The sequence below is a fragment of the Oryzias latipes genome, chromosome 17, assembly GCF_002234675.1.
Source record: "Oryzias latipes chromosome 17, ASM223467v1".
NCBI lineage: Eukaryota > Metazoa > Chordata > Actinopteri > Beloniformes > Adrianichthyidae > Oryzias > Oryzias latipes.
The window spans coordinates 15,007,598-15,030,220 of record NC_019875.2 but is presented as its reverse complement, the minus strand read 5'-3'; the positions used below and the strand labels follow the sequence as shown (position 1 = coordinate 15,030,220).

General features: G+C 36.6%; 1 protein-coding gene across 1 annotated transcript in view; it reads right to left on the bottom strand.

Annotated features, from left to right (window-relative positions):
- LOC101168242 (probable G-protein coupled receptor 158) overlaps nucleotides 1-22,623 on the bottom strand; it is a 93,734-nt gene that overhangs the window by 11,393 nt on the left and 59,718 nt on the right. Inside the window, exons 6-9 of the mRNA XM_023965158.1 lie at nucleotides 17,195-17,304; nucleotides 16,135-16,373; nucleotides 9,448-9,586; nucleotides 2,439-2,544 (exon numbers count right to left, since the gene is read on the bottom strand). Of these exons, the coding sequence (XP_023820926.1) occupies nucleotides 2,439-2,544; nucleotides 9,448-9,586; nucleotides 16,135-16,373; nucleotides 17,195-17,304 (594 nt within the window). The remainder of the gene's footprint in view (nucleotides 1-2,438; nucleotides 2,545-9,447; nucleotides 9,587-16,134; nucleotides 16,374-17,194; nucleotides 17,305-22,623) is intronic.

Sequence of the window (22,623 nt, the reverse complement as noted above, 5' to 3'; positions counted from 1 at the left end):
AATGCTTTGTTTGGTATGAACTTTAACTTAACAAAACAAAACAAAAAAGTATTTCCCGGAGCTTTCATCCCCCAAACTCTTTTTTGGGAGACAGGGGAACAAGTAATCATAAGAATGGAAGTATTGGGATTACTGTTGTGTCCCTGTGTGTGCAGTTTGGGTCTTGTACTGTTAAAAAAAGTGGGATTTTTCTTTGTTTTTTTGTGTCACTATTTCGCATCACCTCTTTGTGAATTTGTGTATGTGTTGTTTTGTGGGTGGTGCTTTGCTGAGGTTGATGAAGGCTCAATATCCCTGCACTGTGTGCCCAAGGTAATAATAAGGTTCATCTTATCTAAAGCATTTGCAGAGGTGGTGATGTAGATGAGTATACGGAGGTTGCTCCCACTGGAGGGGCTGACTAATACCGCACATTAACCCATTGACCCCAGAATTTTTTTCCAACCATTAAAAAAATATCACACATGTTTTTACTTTCAAGTAGATGCTAAAATAAGTTAATTTTGGAGCAAAGTGGTTTGATGCATGCTAGCATCAACTGGCGTCAAGGGATTAATAACATTTGTCAATAGTTCAAGAAATATGCAGGTCCTGTCAAATTTTCTCTCACCTGCTTTACATTCATTGTAATTAAACATCTTTTGTTTGGGTGTGTGCTGCCATCAACATGTTTCCAACAGCCCTTAGGGCTAGTATTGATCAGTTACTCAATTTTTAGTCTTGCATGATCAAGCAGATTATGATTATTTGGAAAGAAAAATCATGTCTGGCAGAAAAATCTTTTACTAAACCTTATTTTAGCTCAATATTTTAACAGAATTTTACATTTTTGTCTGACATAAACATTCACAGTTGGATGTTTGTGACTAACCCAATCAGTGATGGAAAATGCCAATAAATTATTATTATTAAAATAAAAGAACAGAAACATTACCATATAAAAAAACAAAAAAATCTTCAGAGAGACAAGAGTTCATTAGAAATTCACCTCTGACTTGTGGGCGGGACTGTTGAATAACCCCGCCCCCCTTTCCTCTCCGCATTACTAAAAGCTTGGAGCAGGGAGATTGTGCCCACCCAGCATTTAATCTCCATCACAAATACTATATTTTTCAAACGGCATTATTGGATCTGTTCCTGATTTACAATGATTTGAATAAAGAAATAATCAGATAGGGAATTTTTAGCTTAATTGTCTTCATATATGTCCTCTATCATCAGAAAATTGCCACAAAAACATGTTAAAAACACCGAAAACACAATCAGAGTGGGTTTTTTAATTGTGAGAGAGTAATTAAAGGTGACTTCAATCCACACTCATTAAAAACAGATTTAAAAAGCACTTTCACAAAAAAATACCTGAATAGTACATTCTCACAGCGAGACACTAAGACATCTTTCAGCCCCTGCATTGTGCGTAGCTGTGTGTTCAGTGCTGACTCACAGCAGACGACAGTGCACAGCATGAAGCACGCACTGAGAGCAGTTCACTTTAATCAAAAGCTGCAGTAAAGCTGTGTGCCTCTGTGGACCATTGTGCATCTTCTAGTGTAGGATGTTTGCAGATTTGGGTGCAATGTACCAATGCACTTCTTTAAATATTTCACGAGTGCTGCAGACAGCTCTAACGGTCATGCGTTCAGTAAAAGGCACTGGCTTTGTTGTTTTTCCAAAAATTAAAAAGCCTTTTAATTTGAAAGAGATGTTCTTTTATTGTCCAATATAAATTAAATTCTAAAAATCAGAGTTGACAATCATTTCCCCATGGTGAGCTGTTATGTAGCAAGTGTCTATGGATGTGGATCAAACCCAACCCCTGATAAGACTTTAATTTCCAGATTCTGTTCGGATCTTGTTTGAAAGCACACGCCGCAGAATCAGATTACCCAGCATTCACTGCACTTTTGCAGCTCTGAATTTCTAGGTAAAGAATTACAAAGGGAATTTGATTTAAACAAGGAGAAGTTCAGTAATATCAGTTTTCTTGAAGGTTTAGCAGAGAAATAGAGCAGGAGAAGAATAAAGCAGCAGCTGCATTAAAGGACCAAACAAGAGAGGAGGTAAAGCAGGGAAAATGCTGAAGAGGTCACGTCTCAGAGGTGAATTTGAAGGAACGGTTGCCACAGTAACACTGAACATTACATGATGTTTTATTATTATTTTTTTTTGTGAGTGTAAGTTTTGGCCTTAGGTTTTTTTTTTAAATATTTACCGTGGACTAGGAGATGTTTCCTTTTCCAACTTTAAAAGTTGATTCTGGTTCAGCAGGAGGCATAAAAGGAGGCCCATGGAAGACTTTGCAAAACATTTTAAACATAATCTTTAGTTTTAAATGCTGCCACACAGAAACTGAAGATTGTATTGCAATTTAAATCTATCCAGGATGATTCATGTTCATCTTCTTATGTTCATCTATAAAAAAAAGAACATCACCTTACCTTTGGAACAAGCAGAAGGCCCAGAGTCACAGTCACAGTCAGGTGAGTGTGAGCAAAAAACAGCATGAGCATCCAGTCGGGGTGCAGCCCTGGCACCAGAGAGAATCTGCAGAACATTAAAATAATAAATAATACATTTATTATTATTATTTTTGTATTATTATAATACAATAATAATAATAATATATATATATATATATATATATATATATATATATATATATATATATATATATATATATATATATATATATATATATATATATATATATATATATATATATATATATATATATATATATATATATATATACACACATATACATAAAACGCCCCTCTCAAATGATCCTTTCCTTTGATTCTTGCTTTTATTTTACCCTCTCGAACTAATGTGGGACCAAACTTGGTGTCAGAAACACAGAAGTAGCGGTGGAACGTGGCCATCACTCAGACCCAGCTCTAGCCGCTGGAGTGACACTCTGGGAGAGACTCTGAATGATCTAATGAACCCTGGCATGGAAACATGATTACATGATACATTTGTAAAGATAGTTAAAATGAATAAATCCAATCTCTAAACATCCTCTATGTCTACATCCTCTAAGTTTTCAGACCAGACTCAGACACCACTCCATGTAGCGAAAACATTTGGCGGTAGCTCCTCCCACACGCATCTGGTGCGTCAAGCACATTTTTGGTCAGGCACTGAGCAGTAAATTTGACCCAAGTCAAAAGAAAGGGGGTTAGTATGGCTGCAGATAACTGTGGAATTTATATCATTCCTAAACTACTTAACACCACCTTCATATTGTATAATATTTGACTGGTGAAATGTTTAACAGACTCTTACATTTTTGTTCAGCTTTCAGGTTTTTCTACTTCCCTTCAGTCAAAGTTCTACCCGGTTTGAATTTAAATCACTCACAGCTGTTTCTATTATCTATTTATTTTTGTTAGGCCCTTTGTTTTACCCAATTATGGATTTTCTTTGTTTTCTGTACATCATGTGCTAAAAATGCCTTAAAGTACCACTCCGATCATCTTTTCAACTATTGTAAAAGTGTTCCTGGTGATCTTTTATTTATGATTATGCCATTTGTAGCCAAAATCAATAATTAAATAATAAGTTCTATGACATGATTCCTGCAGCAGTTCATTAGAATTTCACCTCTATGTTGGCGCAAAATAAGCCTGCCCTATCTTCCCAATATCCATCTGTTTACATGCTCTCCCGCTAGCTTACAGTCCCTAACACTTTCAACCTAACATAACATGTGAACAAAAACAGGGAACAATATTGCAGCTATCCAGTCGTAAAATTTTGAGCCAGATGCCAGCTTGGACGAAGAAAACAAAGACGTACACGGATCTAGTCGACTACAAGTAATGCATCAGAATGGACCAGGGAAAAGAGCATGTGGCCCACCCAGTGTATTTTCTGTCTTATTTCAACTGCATTCTTTTCATCTCCTCCTTATTTACAATGGTTTGAATGAAGAAATACTCAAAAAATGCAATTTTAAGCTTAATTTTCTTAACATATGTCCTTAATCATGAAAAAAAAACATTACAAGAACATGCTAAAAACACAAAAAATTTCATCAAAATGGGTTTTTAACACTTTTATTTTGTAGCAGTGCAGGTAAAACAAGTAAATGATGATAACATTACAATTTCTGTCTAAACAATTAATGGCTTTGTCATAGGAGAGAAAAACCTGGTTTATTACAAACATTTCTCGATGGAAGCTTGCAGGTTTCACCAATATTGAAGAGTTTCCTGTACTATTTACTTTCCTAAAGTTTTATGAAAAAACAATTCAAACATTAAGATCTCCCCAATTGTTATATGGCTTCTACAATTCACTTGTGTTTCCATGCACCAATACAATCATGGGTGGGAACTCCAACAAAAAGCCAATTTAAGAAGAGAACCAAGAGGTCAAAGAGGTAACTCTTTAGAAGACCAACAATTGTGCACCTCCTGAAACTGCTGTTTGGGAAGAGATGGAGACAGGCAAAGAGCAATGGAATTTTGTTTTTGGTCTATTAACGCAAAACTAACATTCTAACCTAAGACAAAAATTACTGCTAGTGTTCCGGTATTAAAAATAAGGTAGGACATCCTTAAAACAGCATGATTTTGTGATTTTTTTCCAGTGCAATAATCAAAATTCTTTTGACACCCTTCTTGTTGTTGTTTCTCTCTGTTTCACCCTGTGATTGAGTTTTGCAGCCTTTAACAGGCTTTAACAGCCTACAAACCCTGTCTTTTGTGCACAGACACGCCTCATCTGATATCTGATAGCTACGCTCTGAACCCCGGAGTCTTTTTTTCCAACGGTAAACGGGCTATATTCTCTACTCATCTCACCCACAGGGTTCATCTGTACATCCAAGCATAGCAGTGTGCACTGGAGATAAAGACTAAGAATTTGGTGTCAGTCGGATAGTCACCATGGAAACTTATACCAAGCCTATGACTTCTGTAGCGATCCTGACAAGATCATTGGTAATTTTTAAAAGCCAAATAGTATAAAAAATTAGAAATAAAAAACAGCAGAATGTTGTAAAACAGACACTAAAATGTGTTTTATCTGCTTCTGTGGAGATTTTTAATTGTTTATTAAAGAAAAATCTTTTCAACTTACCGGTAGTTTTTAAATAAGTCATTTAAATAACTTCTTTATTGGGCTTTTAAGTATTTTATGGCTTTCATGGTTTATCATTCGTACGTTTTTACCCTGTCAATATTTTAATCTATGGAGTGCCTCCTCAAATTTTGCCACAGCATTTTCTTCCTTTTTATGTCTGATTTTTTATTGTTGTTGCTTTTAATCTAATGTCTTTATTGTTTCAACTAATGTTTATATGTGTCTTTTTTGTTAAGCACCTTGTGTTTGACCAGTGACGTGCAGTCAGGAGAGGCAGGTGAGGCACATTATGGGAAGAAAAGAAAAAAAAAATTCAATCATTATATTTAATCAGTAATTTGTGCTTTGCAGATATTTTCCATTTAAATGTACCATTTTTGGGTGTTTTTTTCTCTTTTCAAAATCGCTGAATTTCCGCATTTGCCGTTCAGATACTAAAAAGTGACGTGCGATGAGGCACCAGCCCGCTGAGCCTCACCTTGGATTGCGCAATACCTATGCAGTCAGACGGTACTGCTGTCTCTGTATGTCGGTTCAATCACTTGTACTATATGAGCTGAGTTTACATAATTTAGCAGATGTATATAATGTACACTGTTTGTTTTTATAAATAACTGTATGTGAGGGACGTGTTTCTTGTGCTGAGCGCTAAACGCCGGCAAAAAAGCCGCTGGGTGAGGCCAGACATTCTCGTGCCTCATGTTAGGTGGCGCCGGTGAGCCCTGAGATTATGACGCTAAAAAACAATAGAAGAAGTGATAGCAAGCTGCAAGTTATTTTCTTCAGAAGGAGCGGCATATGGACTTTATTTACAAGTAAAGGTAAGATGATAATAACGTTTGTGCTTTTTTCTATGCTGCAGTTTGTACATGAAAAAAAAACACGTTGAAATGATATTTTAAACAAAACATGTTAACTGTTGTCAATTAAATGGTGAATAAGTTACTCAGTATGGTTCATATGTTTGTAAATCTGACTGATGACGTCAGTGCCTCACCAGCCATTAACCTCACCACACGTCACTGTGTTTGACAGCATGTTGATGAAAATTTCTATATAAAAAAAGTAAATGATTGATTGATATACATTTGGAACATAGTGATTCTGACTAAATTTAAACTAATTTAAAAAGAAACACCAACAAAATAAACGTAGTTAATTTCTATTTTCACACGGTATCATTTAAATAAATTGTTTATTTTTGCTTATTATACAATATTATTACATTATCTGTATTCTTACCATTTATTAAATTATAGGAAAAGCATCATATAAACCCAGAACTGAGTCTACAATTCAATTTAATGCAAGCAGGAGAACAAATCCTCCTAAAAAGCAGCAGGGTTTAGAGAGTCCACTGCTGATGACTCATTATTATGTTATCAGATAAAGTTCATTCTCCTCTGGGCTTTGCTGCTCTATCTCAATTTTTGCTTTTTTATCTTTATCTCTAAGGCCTGTGTATTCAGGCTTAAAAAAAAACATTGGCCATTAAATTGACCTTACAGCAGATGCATAAAAGAGAATGATTTAAATGAAATCTGATGGATGATCAAGTATACCGGTAATCAGAAATGGCGACATCTCCTCTGCTAAAAACCGCAATAACAATCCCCTCGAACTGTAAAAAGCATGTTAGATTATCGTTTCAGATTCTCAGTTGCCCCCCCCCCACCACCACCACCACCACACACACACACACACACCCCCACACACGCACACACGCACACACACACACACACACATAATGGTGCCTTGAAATCAGTTCATGTCAACTACAAAGGCAACTATGTACAAATATATGCAGAAAAAATTGCATTAGAAAGCTCCGGGTGTTTTACATCACACACTGTTGTCAATCTTCATTCTAAAAACTTGCGTGTTCAAATTGTTTAAACAAAAAATGTCATTTAAATAACATTGAACTTAATATTTTTCTTTCATAATGCTTAAAAGAAAGATACAGTCAACAAAAGCTTTGCTTTTACACTGTAAAACGTGAATGGTATATATGAAAATGTATTTCAAACAAAAGTTTACATTTACAACCAAAAATATTGTATTTCATTGTGAATAACTATAATCATGAGCACACTATTAAAACATACTAAGTCAGCTAGTCTGATATTTTTGCGTGTGTGTTCTATGGACTAAATTCCTGGTCACATGGACCCTTGCATGCAGGGTTTCTGGGTTGTCCAGGCCTGTGGCCGCATCTCAAGCTAAGTTCACACCGTCTTTGGCTACGTTCAGGCTATCGCTTGGAATAAAAAGTCTATGTAAATGCGTGTGATTGTGGGTTTGGGCTTCCACGTTCTAAACTCCCGTTTATGCATAGCTACACACAAAATGCGTAGGCCATTGTTGAAAGTGAAACCAGGTCAAACTTTGACCAATTAAGGACTTGGAATTGGATGGCGTCCCCTTTGAATTCATGGAAGTGTCAACCATTTGAAAACTGATCATGGAGGAGAATTTAATAATCACGGTTTGTGCCTGGTTGGAATTATATGATAGTCTTTCTGTGTAAGAAAAAAACCTGGAGCCAGACGCGCAAGACTTGCACCCCTTTGACATTTCGAAATTACAGTAGCCTCTTCTACTTTAGGTGCCTAGTAAATAGCACAAAAAGAGGAAGAAGCCCTTCTCTGCTTGTCCACTGTGAACACCAGAGGCTAAATACATGCTTAAGTACAAGCGTTTAGCACATTCTTGACAGCATGTCACATGCCTTGTGTGAACGTAGCATTTAAAGAAATGCAGATGGGTCTTTTAGTTCTTTTATGGCTCGTGTCGCTACCTTGAGAGATGTCATGAAAATGAAACGTGATTGTCATGTATGTGTGGTAAATGTATTGTGGAATATTCAAAGGTATAATGTAAGTTACATGCACTTATGATGTACGGGTGATGCTGTCGCATAGCCATTAGTAAGGTTGGATTAATGGCTCCCTAGTGATGCTGTGCAAATGTTTTATGCACGGGGTGTGCACGTGACATGTAAGTGCCAGTAAGATGCCCATAGGATGCACACACAAACTACACTCAGATTGTCTAATTTCCTTTTTTCTAACAGCCAGGCTGCATGCATGAAACCCCCAAGGAGTGCACACCTTTTGTGTTCACCACAAACTGATGCCCGCAGAATGCCCGAAGAAAAAAACAAATGCATGAATATTTTCACCTTAAGAGCTTACCGGGGATATATATGCAATTAAAATTTCCTGTGGGCCACCTGCGTTGCGTGCCCTCTACAGGTTTGCCCAGTTTTCACCCACAGACAGCCCATATCCACCGGTAAGGGCAGTTATGACTAAGGCTTAAGACTAAGTCTGCTGAGAAGTCCCAGGGTTTAATATTTTTACAGCTTTAACAACTGTAAGTTTACTATCGACTATTGAGTCAATAGTGGATGCTGTCATTAAACTCTGAGAGTATTTAAATCCAGGAGTGTTCGTAATAACATGCCAGATAGTCACATCCTGTTTCATATACAGTATGAACACAGTCAACAAACATTAGTCCGCTTACTTGCTTATTGTATACAACGCATACTAATTTGTAACTTTGACATATATTTTTATTTACAAATTGCCTGTTCCCACTACTTAACCTTTGTAATGTGTCAGAAAGCTGTTCTCATCTTTAATGCTAGTGGGTCAAATTTGACCCGTGATTTTTTTAAACCTTAAGAATTAACTAAAATGGCACAAATTAATATTTGTTTGTTAAGGTTTAAATGAAGCCTCATTCCAGTACAAAAAAGCAAGTCGTACTTTTTACATACTTAAATTGAAAAAAGTGAAAGTGGTCAGTGTTGACCTTTACACCGGATAAGAATTAAAAAAGAAGATTTGCCACAATGGGAGTGGGGATGATGGTAAATGGTAAATGATGTTGGAATGATGTTCTCTAACAGCAGTGGGAATTAAACTTACATCAAGCAGTTAAAGCAAACTACAAGTTACCCAAGCAAAAGAATTCTGAAGACTTAGAATCCAAGACCTGACAAGGTTTTCCAAACATGTAGAACATTTGCAATTCCTGTTCTAACTAACCCCTTGTGTGGTAAAATGGAACGCTGTTTTCCAAACCGGTGCAGTCAGAGAGCACCTTGACATAGTTTGCAGCATTTCCCGATTAAAGTCAGATTTTTATTAATTCACACTGTTCTTATTTCTTTTTAATTTTTTCATAGATATAGTTATAGCATTTGTCTCTTAAATGTTTTTCCCTCTTGTGGGGAGGAGTCTGGGCATCTTTGCTTAGACTGGTGGTCCCAGATAAGGGGAAGAAGATGGACGGATGGATGGAAATTTTTGTGTTTTACAAATGTTTATATTTTTCTGAACCTACCTGATGATGTGGAAGATGGCAGATATGAGGAGCTCATTGTAGATAGCCACAGCAATATATCTTGGCTCGTGGAAAGCTGAGGGTATGGTGCGGACAGCGTAGCACAGGTAAACACCCCACAGCAAGAACAGGAACTCAGCTGAAATAAAGACAGACAACACAAGACATATTTGATTACACAGCTAAATCCATAATCTGAGACGCTTGCAAAGTGTGACGGAACATAACAATACACATTTTTTAAGATACACATACGAGAGATAATAAACTGTTGAAAAAATTAACAAAAAATGAAATGTAAGCTGTTAATGATTTTCAAACAACGTAATTATCTAAGGTCTGTTGTCCCAATCAAGGTGGTAAAGTCCAATAAATAGCTTGATACAGCACAAAAATAACACGAACTGCCAGAGATTAAAAAAAAAGTATGGTTACATTTATTCATTCATCTTGAGAACCAATTTCATTCTTTTTGGGGGTCACAGGGTAACCAGAGCATATGTTAGGTACACCCTCAACAGGTCGTCAGTCTAACACAAGGTCACAAATACACTTATATTCACACATAGGGACAATTTCTTCATTATTCAACTTTTGAAGCATGTTTTTAAACCAGAGTGCCAGGAGAAAACCCATGCATGCACAGAGAGAACAAGCAAACTCCAAACAGAAATGTGTCTGCTGGGATTCAAACCAGGGTCTTTTATGCTGACCAATACACCCACCGTGAAGCCCTATTTAAGTAAGGTTAACTGAAACTAAATTAAAAAGGGGAATATTTCAGAATAACATAAAAGATGCAAAAGACAATTAAATACTTTCTAATAAAAAGCTGAAAACCTTGGAGTGTTTAAAACCTTTGACTGTCAGGGAACAAAATACGTTTGTTGCCATTTGCAAACCATAAACTTTAAATGGCTGCATGCCTTAGTTCAACAATAGAACCTTTGCACTGGAAACAATTAATACGGGCACATTTACATTCATTCCAAAGCAAATGTGGCATACATGTACTTTTCCTTGTTTTATTGCTTATGACAATCGTATAGAATTCAACGTATCTAATCAAGTAGAACTGTTGGATTAAAAGACTTCTTCTTTGAAAATGTGGTCCCAAATGGTAAAATTGAATCCACTAGAAAAACAAACTACAACAGTTAAGCAGAGAGGACACATTCCTATGTTATGCCCCACTTAATCCACACATCACTCTTTGCACTACTACTGCACCGTTATTTAAAGTCTATGGATAAAAACGGTTCCCTGCACATCTGGAGCACCTCTTGAGTTTGCTGAGTAGGAAATAACAAAAGATAAATGATTGATATATCATTTTGATAGTCTGCAGATCACTCATTGTTTAAGCCTAGACAGGCAGTCCATTGATTTTACGTTTAGATGGATGTTTCCGTTCTGCAGAGAGACTGAGTGGAACCTCCAGATAAAGAAACGGTTATTACATTTTCAATAAATGCATTAAAGAATTTGTTGAACATGTTCTTGTTCGTCCAAAATTACTCAATCCCCCCCAAGGTATTGTCTCTTGTTCCAGTTCAGTCTAGCCAGGAGTCTAAATATTTCATGCAGACCAAGTCAAAGTTAGCATCAAGCTGCACTTCTTACAAAGCAACTCTAAACTGAAGCCTCTAAAAATGCAGCTGAAACAGGACAACAAGAAGGCAAAATAAGGACAGAGTGCAAATATGTTAGTTTTTAACAGGCTAATCACTACTGCAATTTTATTCTTAAGTGCTAATTCTATACAGTTGATGTGCTGCCAGTATAACCTGTTTAGTTTTGTCAATGACAACCACTCTTTCAAAACAGGAGTGAGCCTGCTGAAAGTCCACACCCCTACCACTTGGCTTGGAGGATTCTGTCAATCAAACATTTTGAACATTTGACGAGAAATCACATAGTTTTATTGAGGCTTCAGATTGATCAGTGAATAACTTGATACACTGCACTGCAGAAAAAAAAATTAAAAAATTTAAGATTACCAAGAACATGTTTAAAAAAGGTATCAGTGCAAGAATGGCTATTGAGTAATAGCTGAGTAATAGCTGTTTGTTTCTCAATAGAAGTTATTGGGATTTTGGCGTCTTGGATCCAGCAGGTACCTCCTGTTTGAAACATTGGGTTGAGGGAGTGACTCAGTCCAGTTCTCATATACAGCCAATGGTTTTAACTATGGTTCAGAATGTGCAGTGTCTGCTTAACATTACATAAGATGTCCATATCTCACTTATATATGCTGGCAGAAAAGAAATATATTCATTTTTTGAGGATTTTTTTTAGAGATTCATCCAACAAGCATGATTTTCTCAACCTAAAATTTAAAGTAGGGTGTGACCAATACTACCAAAAGTGCCTTGCCAATTAATGTTCACTCATAAAAATGTATTAATTGTCTTCTAACTGATATACTGTAATTAAAAGATTTGTCCCTCTGGGATAAATAAAGTTATTTAAATTGAATAGAATTGAATTGAATAGGCGATAGGCTCCGGCAGCCCAGTGACCCCGAAAAGGATAAAACGGTAGAAAATGAATGAATGATGAATGAAAATGAATGAATGAATTGAGTTAAATTAGAAAAAGAAAAGTGAGGTTGCCTCAGATGTTTTTTTTGTTTGTTTTAATTAAACTTTTTCTTTATTTACAGTTGACCAGTATTTCAATAGGACATTTTTAATGCAATAAAAAAATTAATACTCAACTTTGTGCCTATATTTTATTTATTATAGCTAATAAACTTGTAATTTGTAATTTGAAATAAGCTGCATGCCAATAAAAAACAAAGCAAATTGTGTGTAAACTGTGCTCTGATTTACCTAAAGAACAGAATATCGTGCCTTTTAACTTGAAAAATATGCATAATAAAAGAATAAAGTTACATTTTCAAATGAGTTGTGCCTTTATAACAATAAAAACAAACTACATTAAAAACTACATTTTTTTAAGAATGGCATGCAGACTTGCTAAAATCCTGTAGATTGGCTTTGAAGGGTGCACTGAGCAGCCTCAGCAGCCTCAGTAGCTAAGCAGCGTGCATGTTCTCATGCACTTGCTGTCAGACTGAACAGCAGGACTCCCTCATATCTCATGCAAAAGCACAAGCAGAGAAGCCCCTTCAGCTTTTTTTAAAGGGAAAGTTGTCACTGCTTCGGTCAAACACACATTTTCTCTGAAGAACGCTGATGCTCAATCCCTTCTTCAACGCTGTCCTCAGCTGCCCTCCCTTCACCACCCTCCCCTCTACTTTATCTGTTGGTGGAAAACCTCTCTCTGCATCGCTGGCTCCGTCCCAGGATGCTTCAAACTTCACAGGCTCCTTTATCTCTTCTTCTGCCACTTCTCATTCTCTCCTTCTGCCCGTCTATCAGTTTTCAGACAGAGACCAAGCTTCTCTCTGGGATCCACTTGTTCTCTCCTCCAAAACAGGATTAGGCTCCCCTTCTGTCAGCACGGCTACAATGCTCCTGCTCCATGAATCTGTCATGGAAGAAGCTGTGCTGTTTTCAAGGCCACCTGGGTTTTTTAGGAATACTTTAGATAAAACAGCTTCCTGGTGTTCTGAAGGTGCAACTTTTTTTTTTAAATTATTATTTTAAAGCATGTCAAAAAGTAGTTTTGTTTTGTACGACATGCACATTTCTTGCTCATTGTTTAGGCAATGTTTTGCTCCAAATGTGCAATATTTATGTACATTTAGCTAGATTTATGTTATCCTTGTCTCCATTAGTAAAAGACAAATATACCATTTATATGAAATACAGCACAAAAAGAGAAACTCATCATTTGTCTCTTTTTATTTCCATTGCTTCTTAACTATACATTTTTTGTTTGGCTTTTCAAGATGCTTGATGTAATGGAGGCAGTTTTTATATTAACAACAAAAACAAAACCAGAACTTGCTGATTCTAAACTATAATATACTTTAAATTTATGTTCAAAAACTGCTAAATGGACCATAAATTGCCTATTATTTATCTAGCTGTGATAGCAGTGATATTTTTCTTGGAGACGCTACCGTCTTTGTGAAATAAGAAGTGAGGGGCCTGCTGTTTGTTTTTGAATTCTTTGTATTTTTGAAGCTAGTTGCCACCTTAGGTGCTGGGACAAAGACTATGCTTCATCTTCTTTATTCCATTGTCAACACAAAGAGGCACATTCATTAAAGACCTTGGGTGGAGGAAAGAAAACACAACAGTTGACTATGTAATCAAAACTCGCAAATGCATTTATTTTACTGCGGAGCAATTTAACAGGGCTTGGAATAAACCCAACATTAAAGAACAACAATGCAAGTGGTATATTTAAAAAAAAACTCCTAAAGAGTTACAACTATATGTGTACAAAAGAACAAAAAGTAAGTCTCATTTGATGAAAAACTGACCATTCATTCATTCATTCATTCATTCATTCATTCATTCATTCATTCATTCATTCATTCATTCATTCATTCAAATGAATGAATGAAATACTGACCATTTCTGGAGAAAGAAAATTCACAGAAACGTGTATCCATTTCCATGATTTCATTAAACAAATTAAACGTTCATAGAATATAGATTCAGGGCCTACTGTTTCATTGATTTCAAGTATTTGCTTAATTAAATTAGGGTCCCAGCTAAAACAGGATTTAAAAAATTAGAATACTCTGGAGAATTCTACTCAAATTTTGCAGGACATGAATGCTTTAAACTGTGTTTCACCAACTAATCATCTACTGAGCTCAAAGCTCCTGCACAGGTTCCCCAGATGTGATTACATTGGTTCAGTTAGGACTATTATGGGGAAGACTTCACACTTGATAGTTAGCCACAGGAGAGCCAATGATCTGAATCTATTTTCTTTGATAATTTTCTTTTTTAAAGGAATTATAAACCTGAATACACCTTAACATGATATTCTAATTTTTTGGAAAGAGTGTGTATATTCCTGAAATCTATTTTTACATCAATAGGGTAGATATGTTTATTCAAAAACTGTAGCAAATCACAATTACTCACTGTGCAAAATTAAATAAAGATATTTTTACATTTTTTTAGGGTTATTATTGAAACATTAAAGTAGAGTGGCTGGGATGGGCTCCTGCAGCCTCGTGACCTCGAAAGGGACAAAACTGGTTTAGAAGATAAATGAATAGATTTATTTGTGTTTTGTTGTCACGTGTAGCTTATTTGATTGTTTAGGGTATACTCACACCAGGAACTCTGTATGGAACCCTACTAGCACATGGATGTGAAGACCCTCCATATTCTTGCTATCCTAAACCTCCCATAAACCCCCTCTTCTCTCTTTGCCACTCTCAAGGGGCAGGACTGACAGTTTGCTCTCTAACTACTGCATCTTTACCATCTTTAATCATCCCTATTGTTATGTTTCTTATCCTGGATTTTTTTTCTTTTTTTGCAGTTTAGTTTATTCAATTATGGTTCATTTGTCCTGACTCCGGTCTGCAGCCGGTCTTAAGTGATGCAACAACCAGAACCCATGCAAAGCCTTTTTTTCTTGTGTGTTTCTGTCAGGCTGCGCATGGTTATATCCAGACATCACTGTGGCTTTGTGTAAGAGTGCCGAGGGAACTTGTGGGAATATTTCTCGAGTTGGATCACACCAAAGACTCTAAAAATGGGATCTAATGACACTTGGTATTGTGGGATGAAGGTGCTTAATCACTTAATTGCTTCAGAGCCCGGTGGTTGCTCAACGCCTCCTCAGGGGACGGGTCAAATGTGGAGAGCAAATTTCACACATTTAGGTGTAAGAAACAAGTGGTACTTTAGCTTTTGGTGTCCAATGAACCTACACAAATCTAAAAGCTGCACATATTCACACCACTCAGACTATAGAAGCAAGTTATATCCAGAAAAAGGGGAAATAATCATTTTCCTTTGGACTTCATTGCAGTGTGCCCTTTTCATTCAGATGTGTTTCCACCAATCTGTTAACAAAATTCTTATTTTTTTCTATTACATCCATCTATTTTCTTTCACGCTGTCCTGCGGGGTTGTAAGTGCTTTCTGGAACCTATCCCAATAACTGAAGTTCAAAGGCAGGGTACATCCTGTACAGTTTGCAAGTTTTTTTATTCCATCCATCTTCCAAACCTGTGGTCATGGGGTTGCTGGAGCCTATCTCTGCTACTATTGGGCGAAGGCAAAATCTGTTAAAGGGCTACCCTAGTATGTTTGCCAGTCCGTTGTAAGGCTACACAAGTGCACATTCACACCTAGGGAGAATTTAAATTGCCATTTTTTTCAATTAATAATATTTAAAATACTGTATAGTTGACGGCTGTCTTCAATAAACGCCGGGTCTAACATGTCTACTTTAGATGCTGGTCTCTAATTTTGCCGTGGCTCATTTAATTATTGCTTAACTAAGCATTACTTATCATTAACAAGGAATTATTTCTGATATTTTTGGAAAATAAAGATGAATATATAGTTTTAATGGGCAGTGTAGCTCCCATGTTTACAAATAGAGAGTAAAAACCTTTTTTATGAATGGAAATGGAAATGCAATATATGAAGCATTTATTATATTATAATTAGACTTTTAGGGCAAAGTAGAGAGAAAATGTGATAAAAGAATTCAACCCCAAAAATGACAAATAAAAAGAAGAATCTCTCCATATGGACAAGCAGAAATACAGACCTAATGAAAATAAAAACTCACCAACTGCCATCATGTAGTCCCAGCGGTCCAGCTGACACATGCTGAACTGCAGTCCCTCTGGGGTGAGGCCAGCTGCAATAAGAGCCTGACTTAGCCCTGGGTTCTGGCATACGGCTGAAGTCCAGGCCACCAGGAACCATATGACCACCAACAGTATCACCACCAGCAGCCGCAAGACCCGCCAGCTGGTCATGTAGGGCATCCTCTGGGCTGTACGGGACAGGAACACCTTCAGCACTCTGGGGTAAAAGGCAAGCAAAACAGACAGCCTGAGCTTGAATTCTACACAGTGCTTCATTAAATCATCATGATGAGCATGTGCGCAGCTTACCCTGCCATTACACCCACACCTGTCATTAAGAATGCTGTTATTAGTATGCCCACTTGAAGAGAGAGGAACAGCAGTGAAAATGCCCAGCTATTCTAATTAATTTATGCTTGTTTAATTAATTAGGTTCCTGTTGTGCAGGAAGAACAAAAGGAACATGAAACACAAAGATTTGACATTCTGTAGTGTCAAAAAACTTGTTTCCTTCTTGTTTCTTTACACAATATATGACAGTAAGAGGGTAAAGGCAAAATAAAAGCTTTGATGTATAGTTTTGGTATATAGGAAGAAATAAACACCCAGGTGTGTATGAGGGTGGTCCATTTCTTGTTTACTGTAAATATCAGAGGTAAAGTTCTGGGAGAAATTCATCTCAACTGAATCAGGCTGCAATTATTTGCCCTAAAGGCACACTCCCAATCCATGGTACTTAGTAGAAGAAAGAAATTGGTCATTTTCCCAATTGATCACTCCAACTAGCCTTTGACCTCCTTCTCCAGTTTTAAGGAAAACACTTAAGTTCTTTTATGAGCAGGAGGGTGAGTCAACGCTTGAGGAGGAACACACAAGATCTCAGCTGATGTGAAATTTAAATGTGTTCTGTTCTGCGTGCAGCTAAGTTTTACCGCGATTTCTGTCTCTGAGTGAGGACAGAAAAGAGGAAGATAAGAACAAAGGGGAAAATGCTGGAACGTCTCATGCGATGATCCCATTCATGCCTGTTTGGAGTACCTGTACAGCTTGAGGATGACAGTCCCGTACATGATGGCGAAACCCATGAGGCGAACCCACCTCAGGAGGATACATCTGAACACACTGGGATTGAAGTACAGGATCATCACCTGCAGAGAGGGACAGCAGAGGAGTTACTGTGGCAGAAACGCTTGCTTACACCAAGACAAAATGGAAAATGTTCAACCGCCTTTTATGTCTTTGTAACTGAAGGCCCACATTTGACTTTTTTTATGACTGCCAAAAGGAAATCGAGTATTTCCAGCAAGATAAACAGACACGGAAGGCAGATTTTTACAAAAATCTTTTACTTCCACCCCCCACCCCCACCCTGGCGGCAAGTGGTATGCTCCTCATACCTTTATTCTTCGTAATCCTATTTTCATGGTAGGAGTTTTATTTTTTACATTTTTTTTAACTCTTAACACTATACAGTACTATTACAGCAGAGACTGAAAAGACATGCTACAGGCTATCACAATCAAAGCTCGGAGGCGCCTTTCTCAACACAAGTGGGCACCTCAGCAAGATAATACATGCCAAATCTCCAGAGCAGCCTACTGTATACATATATATCTGTTCAGAGCTGTGTGCTCACATCCACTGGAGCAAAACAACACTAAATTGACAGCCTTATCCACTATTCTTAAATGAATGTGCAGATTTTGGGGATTTTGGATATTCCTATTTGCAAAACAATAGAATAATCCACTTTTCCAGCACTAATTTCAGGATTTCCATAGTTTCGTTTTTGAATTATTCTGGTTTCAATGTGATAAACCCACACTAATCACCTTTTGATCTACAGTAAAAGCATGCCCATTGGTTTTTTAATTATGATCAAAACTTGTTTTTTTCATTTTAGAATTACTTAACAGGGCTTGAACTGATCTTTGGTTTAAAGACATCTCTGGTTACCAAGTTATTTCTCAGGTCATAAAATCGAAGGAAAGAAACCAAAATAGCTGAAAGCCTCCCTATACTGATGGATTAAATAGTTTTATTGCAAAGTTGAAACATCGTGGTTTTCAGCATCAATTTAGTCTTTTTGCAAGAAATAATCTATTGAAAGAAAAATGTAAAATATCGGGTCTTATTATTACTGGGCTTAATTAATAATTATTTATTTTCCACACATGCATATAAAACTATAAACTACTTCTCAAAGAAGGTTGTACTAGGCTAATATAAGTTAGATTGATTTGAAAATAGAGTTAACAAATTTCACAACCATCTCCTGCCTAATAAAAGCAATAATGAGAGCCAGTGTCTGTGCCAGCACAGTGAAAGTGATGGTCTCTGACTTCTACAACATTTTCTGCCAGTGCCACTTTTCTGGCCCTGTGCCTGCCTGCTTGAATGTAGATCAATCATGTCTATATTTTTGAAAACATTCACTGCAAAATATTTAATACTTGCAAAAAATCAAAACCTTGCTTTTATACAATGAGAGGTTTTCACTTATCTCTGCTCTACACCTTTACAGCTATCCTCCAAATCATCACAGTTGAGACATTTTTGTCTCATTAAGAGCTATAAATAAGGAAGTCGTTATTAAAATCAATCAAAATCATTTCACTCCATACTTTTGACAAGATGAAAACTTTATTTAAGACTCAAATTGCTTGATTTAGGAAATGTTTTAATAAGACATCTAAATGTATTTTAATAAACCGAATTACTTCATAACATGGAAAAGACACATTAAATCTCCCAGATAGTTTTTCAACACAGTTGTTTTTCTTTATCAAATGTTTATCAAATATAAGCTCTCCACAGAAAAACTATCACTAACAGCCATCTAAAATGCCAACTTTGAAGACCCACTCCAATGAAAATTGTGTTTTTTGGTGTTTTTAACACATTTTTGTAGCAGTTTTCTCACAATAAAAGACAGATAAAACAATATAAGCCTAAAACTGCATTTTCTGAGTTTTTCTTTATTCAAATTGTGGTGAATCAGGAGCAGATTGTTTGAAAAAGTTCTCAGTTGTGACGCAGTAACTGAAATGGGCCCAAGGTCTCCCTGCTCCACTCCATTCTGATGCTCCCACTTGCAGACAAACAGATCCATGCCTGTCTTCATTTTTCTTGTCTTCATGCCATCTGGCTCAAAACTGCGGCTGGATGGCTCCAATATTGCTCACCATTTTTGTTGCACCAGTAATGTTAAGTGGGGGGTTTGAGGGGCTGTGAGCTAGGGGGAGAGAGTGTAAACAAAGGGGATGACAGGATATCAGCGGAGGGTGAAATAAACAAATAAAATAAAGTAATAATAACATGGGCCAATTTGTAATGATATCACATTCTCAATTTGTGCACATTTTGTGACTGTAATCAAAATAAACTAATTAAGTACATAAAAATTCAAACACTACAAACTATTTGCTTAGTAATAGCAGAAAAAAATACTTATTGGGCTTTAATTCTATCAAATGTTTTTTTTTTTTTTTTTACTTTTTTTCCCCTATTTAAATACTTGCATGGAATTCCTTATTTGTACATTTTGATATCTTATATTAAGACTTACATGGATAGATAATCAACAATTTTCTTCTTAAGATTAGTGTTTTTCTCCTATCATTTGGTAATTCTGCCTTAATTTTATCTGCATTTACAAAATACACCATTAGCATTTGGGTCTTTACTTCCACCAAGTCAACATACTCTCTTGGTTGTTGATGTTTTGCATATTGCATTAAGGTAATCAATGAAATAATCAACATTAATCATCAAATGAAGGTCACAGTTGGCTAGTTTTACTAATTAGCGTATAACCTCTGATGCAGAACCATTTCAGAAGCTGCATAATTTTGTGTCTGAGCTCTAAAGCCAGTGATTTTTCTTTGAATTCTGGGATGTCTTGGCATTCGCGGAACACCTCAGCTCCATTGCCAGGAAGGAAAAACAAAAAACGCCTGTGACAAATTTAGCAAAGCAAAAGAAACACTGAGGCTGCAGCGAAAACTTGTTATGAAACCAGTGTGTAATTGAGTCTGTGTTACCTACATAGGAGCATGAAAGCAATTTTTTTTTTGTTATCACCTAAGAACTGGCACAGCACTTTCTATGGTTCTGGAAAAATGAAGTTCAGCAAACAGTTGAAGTGTTGTGACATTCCAATTTTAAGCCTCTCCCAGCTTTTTCTCTGGTGTTTAAGGATCGTTTTTCTCTGATTGGAAATGTTACACATTGAGTCAAAGCTGCTGTTAAAGCAATTGCCTCTGATATTTGTGTTTTGACCAAAACAAAATCTTTAATTTTCAAAAGAAACATTACTGACTAAATTTACAAGATTAATAATCCTAACACAAATTGACTAAATCTGCTTTAAAAATTGAAGTTCAACATATAAAAATTGTTTACAGTTTGGTTTGTTATATGTGCATCAAATGCATATTCTTAGAGCACTAGTTTCACCTTCTTTATAGAAATTGTACATAATTTATTTTGAAACAAATACTACAGTCTTTTTTGAAAAAATATGTTCACTCATTCCTTTTTTTATTATTGTTGGCTCTGCTTTTAGCGAATGCCCCACTTTTTTAACCTATTCTCTAGAGTAACACCTCCATGTTTCTTTGGTTGTCCGTCTAGTGTAAAATCTTTGGACAAATAAGGCACATCTGATGGTGGTGGGATCTGACTTTTTGGTTCTTAGCAGCTGGTTGCAAAATAGTCATCTCATGCGAAACCACACACTTCACCCACCAAAAGTGAAAAAGCATTTGTCAGAAGTTCTATCAGAACAAACGGCAGAACAAAAGATGACATTCTGATACCAGGGAAACTGTTCATAAAAGCAAACATTGGTTTTCCAACACAACCTATGGTGTCCTATTGTGTAACTAGTACTGAATTGTTGTAACTGAATTAACTTTACTAATAAAACCGTGATGCTTAGAAAAAGTACTGTTTTCAGAACTTTTGTGAACTATTTCTATACACCAGTAATTGAACCGAATAAATAAATTAAAGAAAATGCCTCCCAAGTTTTTGTTTTGTATTCAAGAACACACAAATGTATCTGCATCACTGGAGATTTAATGCTTGTTCTCATATTTTTATTACACTTTTATCTTTAGTCACTTGTGTTAAATCCAACTGTAGTTTTTCAATTTTTGAGCATCTATTCCAGGGCTTTTACAAACTTTTGTTGTGCACTTGATGGAGCAAAACAGGTATAATCCCCAACCAGTGAATTTGTATGTAAGCACAGCTTGATGTTTTCTTAAAATCTTTTTTTTTGCTTCAGGTAATCTGACACAAAGATCCTCTTTTTTCTTCTACCTTCATGGCCACATTTTTAGGCAAACCTGTCCAACTGCTTGTTAACACAAATTTCTAATCAGCCAATCACATGAACGCACAACATGTTCAACCTTGAGACAAATGGGCTTTAGCAGCAGAAGACCACACCGGGTGCCACTCCTGTCAGCAATTCACACAAAAGCACCAAAACTGGATACTGGAAGATTGGAAAAAGTTGCCTGATCTCCATTTTTGCAGCCACATTCACGTGGTAGGGTCAGAATTTATCATCAACAACATGAAAGCATGGATCCATCCTGCTTTTTATCAATGGTTCAGGCTGGTGGTGGCAGTGTCATGGTGTGGGGAATATTTTTGTGGTATACTGTGGGCCCTTTGGTACCAATTGAGCATGGTTCCAAAGCCACAGCCTACCTGAGTCTTGTTGCTGACCATGGCCATCCCTTTATGACCACAGTGTACCATCTTCTGATGGCTACTTCCAGCAGGAAAAGGCTCCATGTCATAAAGCTAGAATAATCTCAGACTGGTTTTCCTGAACAAGGCAATGAGTTCACTGGACTCAAATGGCCTCCAGAGTTACCAGATCTCAACCCAATAGATTACCTTTGGGATGTTGTGGAACGAGAGATTGGCATCGTGGATGCTTCCAGTACCGTATTGAATCTATGCCACCAAGGATTAAGGCAGTTCTGAAGGCAAAAAGGGGTCAAACCCAGTACTAGCAAGGTGTACCTAATAAAGTGGCCAGTGAATCTGATCAAATGTCTCAAAGAGTCTATGAATCCACAACAGCTCTGAGGGAACAACTTTGATTAAACCAGGAGCAAAATATGGTTAAATATTTGGAAAAAAATATTTATCTCCCCAGTTGGTAATTTAATCCTTCTTAATTGAAGACCATGGTGCTCAGAAAAATGGTAAATTTGCCAAAACCATCTGTCAAACACTTTTGCTTTTTTGACACATCTGACTGCTCACTTTGTAACATATTCTCAGGTGTGTGAGACACCACTTCAGATGTACCATTAAAGGCTGTCAAGTGACTAAAAACACAACATTTCTTTGTATTTCACACCCATATCATCACGTGAATGGCCATGGAGAAGGAAAATGCAATTTTAGTAAACACGTTCTTTATTAATTCATTACTTTAA